Below are 19,090 nucleotides of genomic sequence, written 5' to 3' on the forward strand. Positions count from 1 at the left end.
ATAAGTAGCACACTTTTGCTTTAAGTGTTATTTGATATATATATATATATATATATATATATTCATTTCTTTTCTTTATTCTTCTTTCTTCATCGACTATTTCGTCATTAACGAAGATGATGATCTAATTGGATAAATTATCGCAAACTATTATCCTAAAGTTTTGATTTTCGATGTAATTTGTGCCAATGCTACCGTGGATAACTGGAATCATGGTTAAAGTAGATGGCAGTTGTCTTTTCGGTTCAAATTAAAATTGAATGAATAAATGAAATAGCTTTTTGTTTTGACGATTTTTCAGTTTTCGAAATATTAGTTTTTCTATATATTTATATCTATCTATCTGTCTATCTATATATATATATATATTTCTATATATATAAGTGGGTAAATTTTTATTCGCGATTTCTGCTCGTAACGTTGCTGTTAGTTTTCTCAAGCACGTCATGTTGAATGTAGTGCTTCACCGTGAAAATCACAAGGGTAGACGTCTCTCTTTCTCTTGTGTCGTGAGAAAATCTGATACTTCAATAAATCCAGATACAGGGTGTTAAATAAAAGATTATCCGAAAGTTAAATCTTATATTTCTCTTCTTGTTGCAGGTAAAAACAACGGACTTCACGGACAGTCGTACAAGGTATCAGAGTTTCAGCTCTGCATTGCAAAAGAATAATCCGGCATTCTCAAGGTCATCCAAAAGATTCACTGTGAAACAACAGATTTTGATCGTCCAGCAGAATTACAAATGCAATAACAGCACGGTATACGGTCAATACCGTGATTAGGCTGTTAATGCATTTGTAGTACTCTTGAACTATCGAAATCCATTGCTCCAAAGTGTCTTCCGTCAGCTTTTCGTTCTTCTCGAGAATGGCACATAGAGTTGAAATTCTGACATTTTGTATGGCTGTGCCTTAACCTACAGAGAAGAGAATTACAAGGCTTTGCGTTTGGACATTCCGTTTTATTTTAAACCCTGTACAATTACGTTAAAAATAGTAAATAAATAGTTACGCATATGTCGGGCTGAACTCTTGCAAACAAAGGCGAAGGCTTGTCCTCCCTTGGAAGCCTCTTTATTTCATGTACTCTGCATTGGAAAGAGAGAGAGAGAGAGAGAGATGTTTATTATTATTTAAAAAAAGGATTGTCGATTTTATAAGTTTTATTATGTGAATAAAATTAATATGGTGGTTACTGTATTGGTTTTAATATATCACACCTAAAAATCAAAACCTGATAGGATATGTTATTGTAAGTTCTAAATTCTAAGCTTTCAACTATGCTAGCTTTTAGTGCAATTATGTACTGAATGTGTTTAATTCATCCATAGATTATTAAATAATCATCTTGCTGCTCGAAAATTGCTACGAAATATTCTGTACGTGTTTTCAGACCTTTAAGAAATGATGACAGAAGCGGTTTTAAAACTTTACTAAACATATAATATATATACTTTCGTTATATGTTAAGATTTTTATGTAGATTGTCTCTTTTATACATTCAGTCGTATAGGTTTTAAGCACTAGATTTTCTTTTGAGATTACAATTTTCCATTCAGTACATTGGACTTTGTCAGAGCACTGAAAAATATGTACAGCATTGACATGAGTGGGTTTGACATGTGGTACAAATGTTATGCTAGTTTCTAAGCACGTAATGTGTGTTTTTTCTGCTTGGAATCAGATTCTAACTAGTAGTGGGCACAAAAACCGGGTTTTCGCCGAAACCGGTTATCTGGTTTCTCCAAAAACCGGTTCGTTTTTCTGCGAATCCGGTTTTGGTTTTCTTCAAAATCTGTACCGTTTTTTTAAAAACCGTTTGTTTTTTACCGAAACCGATTTCGGTATATTGATTTTACGGTTTGTAACATGCGTCGAGAACACATATGGAAGAAGCTCAAAAACATGTGTAAATTCTCATAAAAAGAAATGCAAATCAAAACCTATTTGCTTAAATACCAATATGTTGCAAAACAAAAATGCTTTTATTTTAAACGGATCCGGTTTTCGGAGAACAACGATACTCTGGAGAGATACCGAACCGGGTTTTGGAGAAAACCGAAACAAGTTTCAGTGAAAAACCGAACCGCTTTTGGAGAAAACCGAAGTGTCGTTTTTTTCGGATTTCAGTTTTTCTAGGAACTGGTTTCCGGTTTTTATAAAAAACAGTTTTGCCCATCCCTAGTTCTATCCCCCTTTCCCTAACGTAACGAAGTAGGGCCAGTAGAACAGTAGTAGACGGATAGTTATTTTTCCCTGTAGTTTGAAGAAGGCTATAGAAAATGGGTAATCAGAAGTTGGAGTAGAGAAGTAAGTTGACAAATTAATTTACTGTGACTGTTACATTAATTAAATTAATACATTATGTATTATTAGAAACACTAGCTTGTAAAATAAGATTAAATTACCGTACTTTTTAACTTAAGATTATTATTAGACAGAAGACATTAAGATTTTTCAATATTTTTTCCTGTTAGGAATTTCAGTTTTCCGACACTTTCCAATATGTGTTGCATGCTGCTGAGCAGTGGGGAAAACAGCAGGCACGCATTCCGAAACAAATGCGAACTTTTGAAGAATCCCTGAAATCGAAGAAAACAGTCGCCTCAATGATCGAGAAAAAAGGGGATGAAAAGGAAAATAAAAAATCAGGTTAGTATTTTAGGTTATTTTCTAATGTTACGGTTATTGTTATCGGTAATATTGGTTTCTTGCATTGAGTGAGAAGTTTTAGGGAAAGATGTCTTTGGGTTAATTAAAAAGATAAGATAAAAGTAGATATTAGGAAAGTGGTTGTGAAATTTAGTGAAAGATGTGCTATTAGACCAACAATCGAATTCTTGTCTCCGGCTTATCGTGCCGGAGGCTAACTACTAAGCAACCCAGCCCGCTTCCTGACCACTTGCATGCTTGTGCTTTTGAAATTGGTTCTCAGTTATTCTCACCAAATGGGTTATATAACAACTCCTGCTGTGCTTAGAGAACGTAATGTTCGCACAACGATTAAATTATATGCTTATAATAAATGGAGGAAACTACACACTTTTTTCTCAGATTAAAGGCTATAAAAGTGCCAGTTCAATGAATTATGTACGTGAGTTTTAAGTTTTTACATTAATTCATGGGCTCCCATTAACGGTAATTTTTTGTGCGTAGAAAAAAATACATTATTATATTTACTTGTAAATAAACACAACTCAAAAAAAAAAAAAATAATGATTTATGTATTTCGGTATCACACAATGTATGGGCTTTTGCTTTAATTACAAAATTCGGGTGTAAGGAATAAACCTATTTTAAATCTGCGCCAAAATTTAAAAGCTTATCTAGGCAAGAATTTCAGAAAGAGCAGAGTTTTAAAAATTACTTCTTGTTGTATGTCCTTTTATCCTTTATGTCCATTATTCGATGTTCTAATACGGACTTTTAAAAACCAAGCTTGCAACTCCGACACTAAATGTTAAAGCTACGCTTGAAGGAAATTTTCTCATTAACAAATGTTGTGCAGTCTGTTTTTGACGTGAAATAAGATATAAAACCAAATCACTAATTTCAAAAAATTAATAATATATTCTTAAAAATTTTCTTCCTTTCTTAGTTATTTTATTTTATTTTATTTATTTACTTATTTATTTATTTATTTATTTATTTTTGGTAGGAATCATTGAAGCGTATTCAAAGAAATTAATACTACGAGTGCTTAAGTGAGTTTAATATTTTGTTATCACGCGTGATGTGATATATAGAATTTAAATAATGAAAATATGGGACTTTGGCTGGTAGTGAAACCGGGTCTCCAGCATACCGTGTCCCGAAGTGGTAACTACTACACTCAGTCTTCCCAAGCCCAGATACATATTCATTCTTGAGGTCAGTATTCAGCCAATTAATTGTCTGACTACATAGCTTATCTGTCGTGCTGAAACATTCCAGTGACAGTAAGTTGATGAATCTATGGCGGTTTAATGATGTATATACATGAAGAGAAATCAAAGAAGAATCGGTACTTTTTTGGTATCAAATCCTCTATAGATATAAGAAAAGATGTATACCTTGCGTAGCGTATTTAATTTCATAATAATAATGAAATTTAACTGATAGTGAAATTGAATACTGACCTTAAAAGTGTGATCCGTGTAGGAAATAACTCGGTGATACCTGTAGTGATTAGTGCACCGGCATAGTAAGCTTAATAGACGACATAGATCTCCGTACATGTATCTATATTTGATTTGAAAAATAACAGGTGTTTCTTCTGTTTGTTTACATATATATGTAGTGTCTAGAAAACTGATAAGTAAATACTAAATATTACATACCTGTAGAGAGAGAGAGAGAGAGAGAGAGAGAAAGAAGAGTTTATTCAATGAATTTTGCAGATGAGCTTCTCACGTGAAGATAAAAATGTCTGTCATTACTCTGTGACGCTTCGTTTTATTACTACAGACTGGAAAACTGTAAACAAGGAAATACACTTCACAGTATATCCGAACTTAGGTGTTATGTCTAATGAAGATCATTCAAATAATACATACGTGAAGAAATGGAAAAGATATCTTTCAGAAGCTAGAAACGCAGAAAATCTGAAATAACGTGTTTTCTTAAGTTTTACTATTCTTTCTCATAATACTTTACTGACATGAATGAATTCTACCGACACAGTATTCATTTTTAAGCTTAACCCTGTTGAATATATATTCTTCTCTTTGAAGGTACAGATTTTTAGGAGTCTGGCCGTCAATATGATTTTCTCATCTTTTACCACCTGAAGAAAATGTTTTTGGACCTGTGCTTGTTGTGCTATATTAATTTAGCTCATTTGTTGACACTATGATGAAAGTAGGCATGCCCTTCATAAGTTTCTCTGAATTATCTTCACACTTTGGAGAAATGACTAGTCACATAGCTTTCTATTTAAAAAAGTGTCCAATCTTCTTTCTTTTCTGCGAAAACGGAGTATGGGAGGTGTTATCTGGGAGTCGTGTACTTCTATGCGAATGTGTGCTGTTAACGCACGTCAGAATGTCGTTTTAGCACAAAATGAACGAACTGAGCTGTAGCATTGACAAAATAGAATATGTGAGAGTTTGTAAGTATATAATAACCTTTCTTCAGACGTGTTCAAAAATCTTAAAAGAATTCAGCCATAACGTTGTCTGAAGAAAAAAAAAAGTCAGTATCATATACAGAAAGGCAAGTCTTTCAAACACTTGTTCATTTGAATGTGGAACCTTGGGTCGGAATTGGTTTAACATCTTGTATGTACGCACCATACAGCTCAGTACGCGGAAAGCAAAATAATAAAACTGTATACTCCACAGGAGAAAAAATATTAACCATTTTAAATATTTGACGTAAGGAGCTTTATATATTGTGTAATTTATATTCTGAAATCCCAATATTTATTGTGTTCCATGTAACTCTCTTTGTTCGTTCGTTTAGTACCTATTGTTCCTGATGATGCTTATAGTGATCTCCTAGCGAAAATTCGAACAAAGACCCTTACGGAAGTTTATAACAGGTACGTCTAAATTTCATTTATACCTGTTTTCACAGCACCAGATAAGTAATTGTATATTTACTGGCCAAAGGTGGGATACTTTTTGAATAGACTACAATTTTAATGAAACGCCGAACTTAAATAGAAGAACTGGGAATTCATATATGTACAGAGTGACTCAGAAGTATTGTGCGAAACTGCAACAGCAAACAGGGACTCTCTGATTTCAGACGGGCTTGAAGAGTCTGGACTGGTTATCTATCATTGGAAAAGAGTAAGCGCTGGAATGTTTTAAAAGTAGAAATTCAGTGATGTAGAGTGGGGAAATGTTCAAAAGTCTGTCATCTTGGTGTTACTTTGAATGTTTGACATGGAAACATGTTTTAAGATCGAAATTTCTAGAAAAAAAAAAAAAAAAAAAAACACTGATAACATCAGTTATACAGATAACAAGTTATCCTGTATGAAATCTGGCAACATTCTGATTATTGAAACATGTATAATTTATGGTAATTCACATACGAAAACAGAATATCCTCATCAGTTACAAAATGTTGTCTATTACAACATAATTTCGTGCACGTATCATGTAATTTGCATAGACACGACCCAGCATACCAGGCACGTTAAGTGTGCACACTTCACTGTTGTGTGCATCCAGATTTTTACAGAAGGCACAAGTGATTAGAGATTATGAACTTTCTGGCACTAATTCCGAAGGGCTTGTGCCTATTATTTAAATTGAGGGATGTAGGGATGTATGTACTGCCCATTACAAGTCTCATTGCCGTTAATGCTGCTTTTCGGGACGCGAACCAATTGTTCTTAAGTAGTTACTCAATTAAGAATATTTTGAAGTAGCACGTGACCTTATTCCTACGTAAAAACTCAAGTGATTCGAAGATAACATACACGTTGAGTGTACCTGCATGGCATTTGTTCCCACTATATGAGTAGTTTCTACTCCACAGTCATCCTTAGTGCCTACTGTGATCCAATTAAATTGCCCAGTTCAAACTTTTAAAAAATCTATGTATTTCCTTCCTTTGGACTTGCGGACCCTAAGTTGACCCTGATATTAATAGAACACTCCCTGTTTCGTTTCCGTTCTGAATCGTCATGTTTGTACAGTTCTTGTGTTCTTTCAGTTTGCCTAGAGAATGAGAATCTTGTTTTCTGCAAACGTTGGGGGCTTCGTCGAGTTCAAGTGGTTAATTGCACGAGAACATCTTTCCAGTTTACACTGCGAAAGAGCGTCAATTTGTACCAATTCCCTTCTTTCTGAAACCTGATCAATCTATTTGGTGGTACTGATTCCTTTGAAGTACTGTTTTTCCCGTGGCTATGACTGAAACGAAGTGTCTTTCGGTCATGTTTACAATATGAGAAATCTATCTGCAAAGTTCGTTGAATTCATCACGGTTTCATTATCTATTTACATATTAATTTTATTTATTTATTTATTTATTTATTTATTTATTTTTTGGAAATCAGTTACTTCTCACTGAAATTCCTCGGTATGGGATATCATAATTACTAATGCCTTTTAAGTATAAAATATTTTACATGGAAATGCAGGTGACTGGTTTGTCAGCTCTGATTTAAATTTTCCAGGAAAAAATAAGAAGAAAAATGGAGGTGTCGGTGGAGTTGGGGTTAATCGTAAGTAAGGTTGTGGTTTGAAAACTTTGCTCTACCTTCATTGCATTGGCGTTAATGGCATTGACTGTTATAATGAGGGTGTCCTGTAAATAACAAATTGATCGTTAGTTGTAAGATATTTAATGTCCAGGATATACGTGTTTATTTTGATATTTAATACCCATTAGAAGCGTTTGTGGCATGCGAGTTGATTGTCAAGAGGTGCAAAGTTTGTACTGAATGTACTTTAGAAGGTGGAACTGAATGTATAAACACGTTTTCTCCTGTATCGTGTAATGTAATGTAGAATCCTGTGTCTTCGTGTTAATATTGAACTTCTTATGTTCAGTTTGGTTTGATCGAGATGGAATACAAAATTGAAACAGAAATGTTTTTGGTCAAAAGTTCGTTTTGGAAAAAGAGTGGGGAAAAAGGAACTGATAATTAAGAGGTTAAGAAGGATCACTTTATTCCACTGGGATCATCTGTGATTGAAGGAATATGTTTGTCTCTTCTGGAGCCGCGGCCCAATGAATTAGGCTCAAAATAACGTTGCTTCAAAGTGTCAGTTGATGGTGCCCTAGAATAAAATAGAATAAGAGCAGTTTGACAGTACGTTTAATTATTTCCATTGATAATATTTTAAGCACACTTTTTAACAAAGCGTTATAGCGAAGTGTGAGGTTCATGTCAAAAAATAATCTTTATGTCCTTATTTTGCTCTCTTCATGCCTTCGAATAGCCGGAAGTTTTAACTAATTGCTTTGCACGTGATTCCGCATCAATTCAGGTTCATACCTAGTGGATCCTACGTCAAACTATAAATCAAGGTTTAACGTTTCCTGTTGAAAAGGGCGGTAGATTAGAGCAGTCACATCTTTTGTTTTGTACTTGACGTTGCTACTTATGAAAAGTCCAGGTTCAGCAATGTGTGTAGAACATACTGTAATAAATCTTACACAACAAGTACAAGTAGTTCTTGGGTATCGAAATTTACAGGAATATGTTGTTGCATGTCCGTAGGTCGATTAATGGAATGGTTTTTAAAGAAAAAATTAGAAATAATATTGTTTGAAATATTATTTATTTGGGTGGCGGTTTTTAAGAAATTTGGTTTACCGAAACTCCTCTTTGCGTGTACCTTGTTTGTCCGTTCGTGCGGAATACAAAAGCTCTTAAGAACTTCCTGATAGATCAATATCAATTTTCACCAGGATGTAGAGGTTAAAAATTAGGAATCAAGGTCGTTGATTGAGATATTCAAACCGGAAGTGCTAAACGTCGACTGTTTCCGGTTTTAACATTGATTACTATAACAAAAAAACTATAATAGTTAACGAAAAATGGTTTTCTGCAATCGATTTAGCTTCTCAAGATTACGTTTTATCTTCATCTTTAACTCACTACTGGAACCGGAAGTGATAGAAATCCATTACAGTTTCTGGTTTCAATATTGATCTAAGAAATGGGGATAAGAGGTTGTTTGGAATCGATTTATGATTATGTACAATCTTCCCTCCTAACACACTAATAAACTGAAGTGGCAAAAACGAATAACTTCCAGTTTCAATGTTGATCGGTATAAAATAAAGACGGTAATAATAAAGAGGAGCTGTTTTTATGGAATCAATGAAGTATCCTATCAATATATTCTATTTTCACTCTAATCTTTCTACTAAAACCAGAAGTGGTAAAAATCTACTACCATTTCCAGTTTCAATATTAATTGAGAAAATATGCCATAGATAGCGATCTCTTCACGTAGTGTACAGATGACACAGCTACTTGTTATTTATTTACAGCTCGGCCCATAATTGTAATAGGGACAGGCAGTGGTGCTATTCAGACAGTTCGCGCCGGTTCGCTATATTTCGAGTTCGCAGAACGGTTTGTTATACCCACACATAAACACAAACATTCATACAACCAAAAGTGAAAGAAAGAAGCCAAACAAATCTGTGAAAACATCTCTGTACTTTTCCCGCTAGGTTGCATTGTTATAAAAACAAGCAGCTTTAAATAGTTTCAATTCAGTAGGTAGACAGAAATTTGAATAGATGGGCGCCAAGAAATTTATCTGATGTGTCCGATAAAGTTTCCCACTTATGTTAATAAAAGGCTTCCAGGCCTTAATTGTTAATTCTTTTGAATGCTCGATATTTGTATCAGTGATCATAATTTATTGCATTCGTTCATCGTCATACAACGAAATTGGAATAAACATTTAAAATTTCAGACGACAAAAGGCTGGTTTTGGTAAAGCTTTGAAGTTACATGCACTATACACTATGGTATATTCTGTCATATATTTTCCCCTCCTTCAAGTCCGTTTTGTTTGAATGTGTTGGTACAGAATATAATAGGAACAGTTTTTAGTTGGAATCCAAGGTGTTAAAATTGTCGTTGTGTTCTACAACGTAAGAACTCTTGTAAGTTATTTACCTTGTATGGTTTGTTTCCTAAGAGAATTATATCTATCTACCTCTACCATCTACTATCTTTCTCATATGTATTGTTTCTCAGAATATATATAGAACCTGTTGTTAAAAAATTAGAATAGCACCACTGGAGATAGGGGTTATACACGTCGTTCGAATCGAACATATCTACAGAAACTCAGGCATTCAGTAAAGTTTTCTTCAATCCAGATGGAAGGTAGAACGGGAAGTTTGTCACACAATTTGTTTTTGTAAACTGCTAAATTAGCCTTGCTTTTTTGCATAGTATTTTAATATTTCATGATCTGCTATGTGCACTAATACATTCCTCACACTCCGTTCAGTAAATATTGACATCAAAATTGCACACTCCCGGAAAAATGCGATAGCACAGGGGTTGCGCCATTAGAGGACAAAATGTCACAACATAATATAATGATTGGAATGCAAGAAATAATTGTAAAGTTAGTATAAAACTTTCTGTACACTGGAGCAAAGTTAAGACAAATTCGTGTGATATATTATCGTATTGATTAACTTGTTCAGTCTTCATATGTTAACAGTCACTCCTTTTGGACGTAAATAAGTATTGTTTACGGAACACCCTCTTGTGCATGACGATTACTTACAAAAATCCCAGAAGACGCATGCTGCATATTGCTTTGTAGTTTGCTAATATTTTGCCCTTTCAATTTAATTGTTGTGTGAAGTTATTTTTTTAGTAACTTATGTAGTAATTGGTACTGGTAACCAACATAGTCCTTTAATATTTAAGTATTCTGTCGGTTCTTTTTTTGTGCTTGCTGCTGAGGGTGTATTGAGTAGAAATATTTGATTTCGCTTAGATAGAAGCAGTAGAGATAAGTTGTTAGATAAACTTCTGCTTAATATGTTTTTGATAATTTTAATATTTATTAGACAGCCACTTCGAAGATTGATGGAAATAAATTTAATGTTGTAATGTTGTTATTTAAAGAGCAGTTATTTCCCTTATAAAAATGTTTTGATCTCTGTTAAAGCCAAGAAGACAGTTAGATAAGAAATTGCTTCTGTTTCTCTGAAATCAGTCATGGGATTATTATCCTGAATTTTTTCCTTGTAATTATTATATTTGATGTATTCGCAAGGATTTATGAGCCACAAAGGTTTGGTAATAAGGTATTGCAACTCAGACTAAATTAATCCTTTCACTGCGTAAGTCGACTTTGGTCGACGGAAAGAAAATTTCCCTAACCAGCGAATTTTGACTATAGTCAATGTTTTAAATTTTCTTTTGTCCGTATCTTGGACTTGTCGAGAATAGTCCCCAAAGGTGTTCCGTTCGATTTTTCGCGTTCTATTGTTTTAAAATTTTAAAATTGCGATCATTCACTGGTGCTGCAGGCCAGTCACATAAACTATAGAAAACACGGAAGCTTAGAACTCGTATACATAAATTCTTCACACATAAGACAAACTTTTATCTAGGAAGTTAGTATCGATACTTTACACTTTGCCGAGTCGAGAATAAGCTGTCTTCTTTAAATAACAAAACTAGGAAATATTTCTGCAAATTAGGCGAAAGACTAACACTGGGCCATCAATACAAGGAGAGAGGTGTCGAGCACCGACAGGTGTAAAAATTGAGAGTCTTGTAAAAATTCAACATCGTTATCAACGCCAATTGAGCAGCTGTTGAGTACACTGTTCCATTTGGTATCTGAAGCATTAGAGATACATGTCCATTCATAAATTCAATCGTCACATTTCACATCAAATAACACCTTTATTAGCTTGGCCATGCACTATTTTAATGCAGTAAGAGACCTCAGCACCAGGTTAGAATGTTAGCTAAATCTAATATTCTTTGTTTTGTTTACTATATTTGAAGCTCAACATATTTTTTTCTATGTTATTAATTTTAGTAATTCAATTAAATATAATTCCGCTGGATCATCAGCCATCGACCATATAATGAAAGATTAAACATCGAGATTCTGAGCTGCGAAGGGTTGTGCTACAGGTTGTTAGGGCTAGATACCAGTCATCCTTTGGATTTATGGCTAGGTCTATTACACTACTTTGGCTAGGTCTTCGCGAGATATGACTGTTCATTGGCATTGATTCCATAAGCGTGACAGAACGTTTTTCGGAATATTTATTAGTCTTGATATTTCTGTGTGTATTGCATCCGCCTTCATTCGATCAATCTCATCCCATTTCAAAGAAAGGTTTAAATGTCTCTTTGAGCCATGGTAGCATCAAATCAGCACTTCAACCACAGAATAAAAGCCCATTCACAAATATCTTACATGTAATTGTGCGCTTTTTTTTTTTATTATTATTTTTATGTAGACGAAAAGGTACTTTGATTTCACTACGTCATTATTGTAGCTCTGTCCACTGCATTGACGCTTGTATATGATTTCTTTTGTTTATAATCCGTTACATCTTTCTAGACGTTGTGTCTTTTGCGAAACAAACAAGAGCTAAAACGTATGGTACAGTTCGTTCTCAGCCAACTATCTAAAAGGGATCTTTTCTCACCTACTATTTCTAATACCTACTCATTTATTTTTTGTTCAATCTAATTCTCTCCGTTCTTTCCTACACCAACATCTTGAAAGTCAACAGTCTTTTTCATGGCTTTTGCATGTCTATGTTTTCATAGGTACAATAATCCGTACAAAGTATTTTGTGAGGTTCTTTATTAATTCTTTATTGAACAACTCATAAAGTAGATTTTTCTTCTCCCTAATTGCTTCTTTCGCCACTCCTTGCTTTTATTTCACGTTCGCTACATAATATAGTTACCAGTCAATCAGAAGTAATACAGTGGGAGACTTCAATAATAAATCATTTATCATTTGTGTTCTATTGTTTCTAAATGAGAAGTGAAAAATTTACAATGGCTAATACAATAATCCGTCGAAGAATACGACCTTGCTCTTAATGCTTGTTTAGAAACATGGAGAGAGTTAACTTTTTGGTTATTGCTTTTTAAAATAAGTGTAATTTTTTTTAATACGTAGTGAAGCCAACGGAGTCTCCAAAGCCAGAAATTTTGAAACCTTCTACGGCAGTTAATGGAGAATTGGATGAATTTACCTTACAACAGAACCGTCTTCGATTGGCACAGAAGATGTCGGCAGCGAATAAGAAAGGAAAGAACGATAAGCAGTAAGCAGCATTAATTACATTAAATAATATATTTAATTGTATTTTCTTCTGTGTTTTTTTTTATTACATTCTTACTGGATTTTCTTTAAAAAATATTTTATTTATTATTAAGTCTCAGTATTAATACGGAACTCTATGCGAAATTTGGACACACAAGCAAAGTCATACAGAATAAATAGATTACCCCGTTTTAATTAACAGATTATTGACAAACAGATATTTTTCATTATTGTAAAATAGTAATTACATCGAAGTTATGTCATTCCCATTTACTAACTTGCACAATAGAATTCATAGATACAAAAATATCCAATGGCAGAGTTTCCCAAACTGTTGTCCACCGACAATTGATCCTCGAAGTATGCTCTTGTGCTCCTGTTAGACTGAATATTAGACCAAAAAAGACAGGAAAAATTAGAACTCAACAAAGGATTCTTTCCTGAATGCGTTTGCATTCAGTCAAAATAATAATCCATTTATTTTAAAATTGTATTTTTAAGGAAGAAAGGAACGACTTTCACAGCAAGAGAACTGATTGCCTCAGAGCAGTTCGGTATTACTACTCAAACACCACAATGGCCGCGGTGGCTCAGTAGTGTAGCGTTCACCTCTGGTGCAGGTGGTCCCGGGTTCGATCCCAGCTCGCGCCAAGTGAACATTGTGGTGGGCAAACACCGTGTGCGGGGTTCTCCCACTTTCTTCATTCCACCATTTCATTCATTTCTCATCATCATCGTCTCCTTTAGCCTAGCCGGCATAACCGTGGGACGTAATACTGAAAGATTTCATTTCATTTCGATCACCACAAATATAATTTCTGAGCGTTCAGATTACACGTAACTTCTGTTGAGTTCGTTCTTACTACACACGGAACGTCTCATACAAATAATGGAATATATAATTCAGTAAAGTGAAATTATGTCAATTTTAATATCATATATAGATTATTGTGACGACTATTCTTGAGTCTTCAATTAGGACAAAAAATAAGTATTAAAATAAAGCTTTTATTAATTGGGGGGGGGGATTTTAATTAATATTATTTTAAAGATATAAGTGCACTGGTATGTGTTGTATATATATAATGAAAAATTTGCTATCGAAGGGAACAAGAATAGGGTGGTCCGTAGTACGTTCTGATAGTCCTCACTTGGAAACCGTTTGAGCAACTCTGCCCTACATTGTTATAATTTTTGCAGATGTGTAGCTTTCAGAGTAACTGGAAATGAGGTCTTTATCGTATTCTTCAAGAACATGGCATTTGCTTATTAGGTAGAGAAGTAAGGCGTAGGCTGCATCGTGATTAAATAGTCGAGTTAAGAATTGTAGTGTCATCATGATTGTTTCCTGATTTGCTTCTGAAAAAGCGAAGGAGAAAGTGTTGAAAGTAAATGAAGAGAAAGTATTGATTGCTGTTCTTGAATTTCATTTTCTGAAGTATTGAATACCCTCAGTGAATTATGTAAGTGATCCCAAGAAACATCTATATCTGCAAAAATACTAGAACTTGAATAATTAATAAGAGTAGTAATTAACATCTGTCGTGGTACGTATTTGTCTAGAGTTTTATTTCAACTCTGTTTATAAACGTAATCATTTATTATGCTGCCAATATGTCTTGAGCCGTGTCAAAAATGCGAACTAAAGCTCACACCCTCGACACACCCACACGTTGAGCCAATAAGGGTTGAGCTGTTGCTGAGCGAGAGAACCTTGCAGTCGTCTACGCTATTGCCAGATTTAAAAACAAGAAACTATCGTATAGAATTCGCACGTTCTGTACTGACCGCAAGATTCGCGTTCCGAAGTGCGGCAACATTGCTCTACGGATGACGAAAGAGAGTGGAATTCCTTCAGCCGATAGCAGCGCTTGGAAAGGAAGACTAAGTATCAAGACAATATGGCATCTCTATAATAAGAATTTTCTATTAACATGTTCCTTAATAAAAACTGTTATTTTCAGAAGACAGGTCGATGTGATAAAACTCTTTTTTATTGCGCCTACAAACGGTTTTTATAAAAGTGTTCTATATTGTAAGGTTAATGGATGCAAGCATAAAATAAATCTAAAACCCCAAAGTGAAATTATAAACATAGAATAATGGTAGAAGACTAGTGGAGAAATTCAGTTGTAGAAATAATTTATTGTGTCTTTTATAGATGAAATTTCTATGAAGACTATAAAATCACGGTTCTCTTGGGAAATTGAGAATATCCCAATTTATTTATCTCTTACAATTTAGAAAAAGCGTAATGGAATTTGTATTAAGTAAATATGGAGAGGGGAAAAGTGCTGTAGATGTCTAACACAGGTGATCAGTGTGTCCGATCCGATATAAAGCGCAGGTAAAACTGATGTGTAGAAAGGTGTAAAGTGCCGTAGTGTTGGAGGTTCTGAATGTGATTTTAATATCTTACTGACAATTGTAATCAAAGTTACGAGAGACTAAATATTTGTTTAAAAAAAAAAAACTATCCAAAGGCTGAAAGGCTGTATCTCAAATTAACTTATCACATTTCTCATAAAGCAAAATCCCGTAGCCATGAGAGTACAGAGTGTCATTTACAGGAAGTGAATATCTTTAGACCGTTCCGAAAGTGCGTAACATAAGACACAGTTCGCTGCAATGCTTAAAGCAGTTTTCGTATCTTTGAAACAGTTTGAGATATCAACTCTGTACACAGCATTACAGGGTTTGTATAAAAGATAATGAGACCAAAATCGAGGAACAAAATGTATTGAACATATCGGTACAAATCATTGAAATGCTTCAAAATTAGGACCTTGGGTGTCGACACACGTCTGACAATGAGCTGTCCATGCTTGGAAGGTCCCCTGTAAGTTCTTTTACGTAATATCCTTCAAGCACCGCGTCAAAGACTCTTTGACCTGCTACGGTCCCATGGTGGTGTCTGAGTTTGAGGGCTGTCTTCACTTAAAGGAAAAGAAAAAAGTCTGCCGAATCCAGATTGGGACTGTAGGGTAACTGGGGAAGCATTTACGAGGTGTTCCGGGCCAGGTATTCGTTGACCACATAGCAGGTGTGGCTTGATGTTTTGTTACGATGGAGTTTCCAATTGACGGTAATGTCTGGTCTCACTCGGTTGACTCTTCTTTTCAATCTTTTTAGCACTTTCACATAGGTCTGTCCCTCAGGTACAAATTCGTGGTAGACCACACTTGGGGTCAAAGAATACAATGATCATAGTCTTGATCTTCGACCTGCTCATTTGAGCTTTTTGAGGGGATAGTGCTGTGTATCATTTGGCACTTCAGCGTTTGTATTTGGGTTGTACTCAGACACTTCTATTTCGTCGCTGGTTATTACATTGTTAAAAAATTAAGGGTCTCTTTGAACGCGCTGCTAAACATCTCCGGAAACACACTCACGTTTTGCCTTTGGTATCTGTCAAAACTTTCGGGACGAATTTGATTTTTTTTTTTTTTTTTCATTCATTTGTAGATCGTAGGTATGATGGTGTGCACGCTCATTTTATCAATTCCTACACGGTCTGCGGTCATTCGAACTCATACGCCCCAAGTGAACTTTGTGGTGGACAAACACCGTGTGCGTGGGTTTCCTCGGGGTTCTCCCGTTTCCTCCCACTTTCTTCATTCCACCGTTTCATTCATCACTCATCATCACCGTCTCCTTTAGCCTAACCGGCATAACCGTGGGACGTAAAACTAAAGATTTCATTTCATTTCATTTCGAACTCATACGCCGGTTTGAGTTCAACACACCACGCACATGTTGTACACTGTCCTCGGTTCTGCTCATGGACAGGCGTCCTGCACGAGGTTAGTCTTCCACGCACTCTCGACCGTCTTTGAAGCACTTGTGCCATCTTAAAACAACAGCTTTTGATACCTTTCATTCCCGAATTTTGCTGAATCTTGGCCAGCGCCTACATAGCCGATTTTCCGAGTCCCACACAAAAATTTAATGGCGTTGTGCTGTTGGATAGAACGTTGCATTTTTAAGTTTCAACCGATGCTGTAGACAGCGGTCCACTTAAACCACGATACGAACCGCACGGAAGCTTGTAGACGACTGACACTAGGTGCGTTTTCATGCTCACTTCTCCGTCCATAGAACGAGCGTGTTGCGACGTATAGTCGCGTCAGAAAAAAATGGTGTCATTACTTTTTGTACAGACTTTATATGTTTTGTGTACGACATTTTTTTAATATAATATCTTCGCATATCTGAGGTTACTTGGCGATAAGTCAGGTACTGAAAACCCAACGTCCTACTGAAAGGCGGGTGTTGGTGTTTGCTAAAGATTATTAAATGGGCATCAATTTTAACTTTTAAAAATGATTTGATTTTAAGTTTAGCGTCCCTTTCAGCAGCAAGGCTATATGAGACATGGACTACTTATTAACGTGGAATCCGAACCACAAGAGTTCCCGCTAGGAATCGAACCCGGGCCTCCCACGCCAGAGGCGCGCACGCTAACCGCTTAACCACGAAGGAGCATAACTTTTAAAATGAACAAACACTAGGTTTAATTTGAAATGTTTGCATAACTATCCTCATTGCTGATAATGGGTGTGCAACGAGTTTCAACCTCAATTTTTTATCAGATAATTGATACGAGGGGGGATAGCATTTGAGAAATTGAGTTTATTGCCGCGAAGACAAACGGAGCTATTCGCTGACAAATACACCGCGAGAATAACTAGAGGAATTATGGGTCTTAATTGTCAAAAATTATTCACATGTGTATTTATAGTATCCTTGCGTGGATAGAGTGTTAGTTCCAGAGCGAGGATCTAATTGAATTCACTACACAGCACTAAATTGAAGTTTGGTTGGAATTCATTTCTTGTTTATTTGAAGTACTGAGTTTCTGTCTTGTTTAGTAGCCAATTTAAAGAATTTGATGAACGTAGCCTACTTCAATCCGCTGATTTAAGTGAACTGTTTTCGCATCTCACAGTCGATGATGGTGTGAAACTCCAGACAGCGCCCTTAGAAAAGCGAAAACAAACGAAACAAATCCCCCCTTAGCCCCTGGTTTTTATACAATCCTCCCCACACTAGCTTAATAGTGCTTAGTGAAGAATTATCCTGAGAGTGGGAAAGTCCCACGATATTGGCGAAATACTACACACGGAGATGTTTCTCATTGTATTAAAATCATAAAGCAGTCTAGATCGAACCTCGTCAATTGGTTTTTGTTTGACGAATAGCGTCGGTTGGAAATCCCTAGATGTGTGATTGATTAAAGCTTTAAGTTAACGTTGCTGTGCTAAGCTAACTTTTCCTTTGAGATCGAAGAAAGGAATTTGCCAACGAATCTCTCTGTTTTGTAAAGAACGGAAGCAGAATAGACTCAAATTATTTTTATAATTGCCAATAGGCATAATCAAATCGATGGGATGTTTTAAAACTGTAAGCAGTCCGCATTGCTTCAGCAGGTCGATTGTAATGCTATTTGATATTTTTAGCTTTTAAAAGAATTAACGTATACATTAGTTATACAAGTAAATGATTTGTTTCAGTCATCTTCTTTATAGTATTAATAAATCAGTATCCCTATGAAGATGAATAAAATTTTCTTTTTAAAATTATGCTAGATTCCTATGCATATTACGATTTTGCCGAGATACAAACCTTTAACAGTATTAATTATTTTCTCTCTTTCATTTTTAAACTTCTAATTCGTTATAACCTGAACTTAATTATTTGAATTTCCTTATGATGATCACGACGTTATGATATTTATGATATTCTATGTTACTTTCATTCGTATTTCCACATTCTTGCATATATAGTTGCAACAAATGAGTGTCTAGTATAGAAAAGAAATTATAATACTAAAAAGCATGGAGAAGATAGATTATAAGTGTTTCCGCAAAACGTTTCATCAGTTAGGAAAGATAAAAAGTGGAAATAAAGAAAAAATAACAAAGAACGGAAAGTAATTGTCAAGTGTTCAGAGGGACGCCATGCTGAAATAGCAGTATGGTAGTCAACGTTTTCTAAAAACGCTAGTTTGTGTGCATAAGTATGGGGTTTTCTGCACTCCGTATTAAACATGTCTTCTTGCCTGTTTCATTATTTACGTAATTAAATAGTATATCATCATTATATACTAACTTACCGTAATCGCTGATTTATGATTCATTATGTCAACCAAGAATATGTGTAATAAGGAATGTACATATTCATTTTAAAATCATTCTCTTACACAGTGCCCTTCTCTCTCTCTCTCTCTCTTTTTCCTCCTCATAGAAAAAGTCCAAAGCCACCCAAGGAAGGAAAGAAGCCTCGTATTTGGGATCTCGGAGGTAACACGAAGGATGTGGCAAACTTGGAACGTACCAAAGATAAGCCAC

At 35.1% G+C, this 19,090-nt stretch overlaps 1 protein-coding gene across 1 annotated transcript in view; it reads left to right on the plus strand.

Annotated features, from left to right (window-relative positions):
• Positions 1 to 19,090, plus strand: part of SrpRalpha (signal recognition particle receptor alpha) — a gene marked incomplete in the record, with an annotated part of 62,172 nt that overhangs the window by 4,285 nt on the left and 38,797 nt on the right. Inside the window, 4 exon segments of the mRNA XM_081725485.1 lie at positions 2,481 to 2,655; positions 7,118 to 7,165; positions 12,594 to 12,741; positions 18,987 to 19,090. Coding sequence (XP_081581611.1) covers positions 2,481 to 2,655; positions 7,118 to 7,165; positions 12,594 to 12,741; positions 18,987 to 19,090 — 475 coding nt within the window.

This window comes from Thermobia domestica, chromosome 9, assembly GCF_964235325.1.
Source record: "Thermobia domestica chromosome 9, izTheDome1.hap1.1, whole genome shotgun sequence".
NCBI lineage: Eukaryota > Metazoa > Arthropoda > Insecta > Zygentoma > Lepismatidae > Thermobia > Thermobia domestica.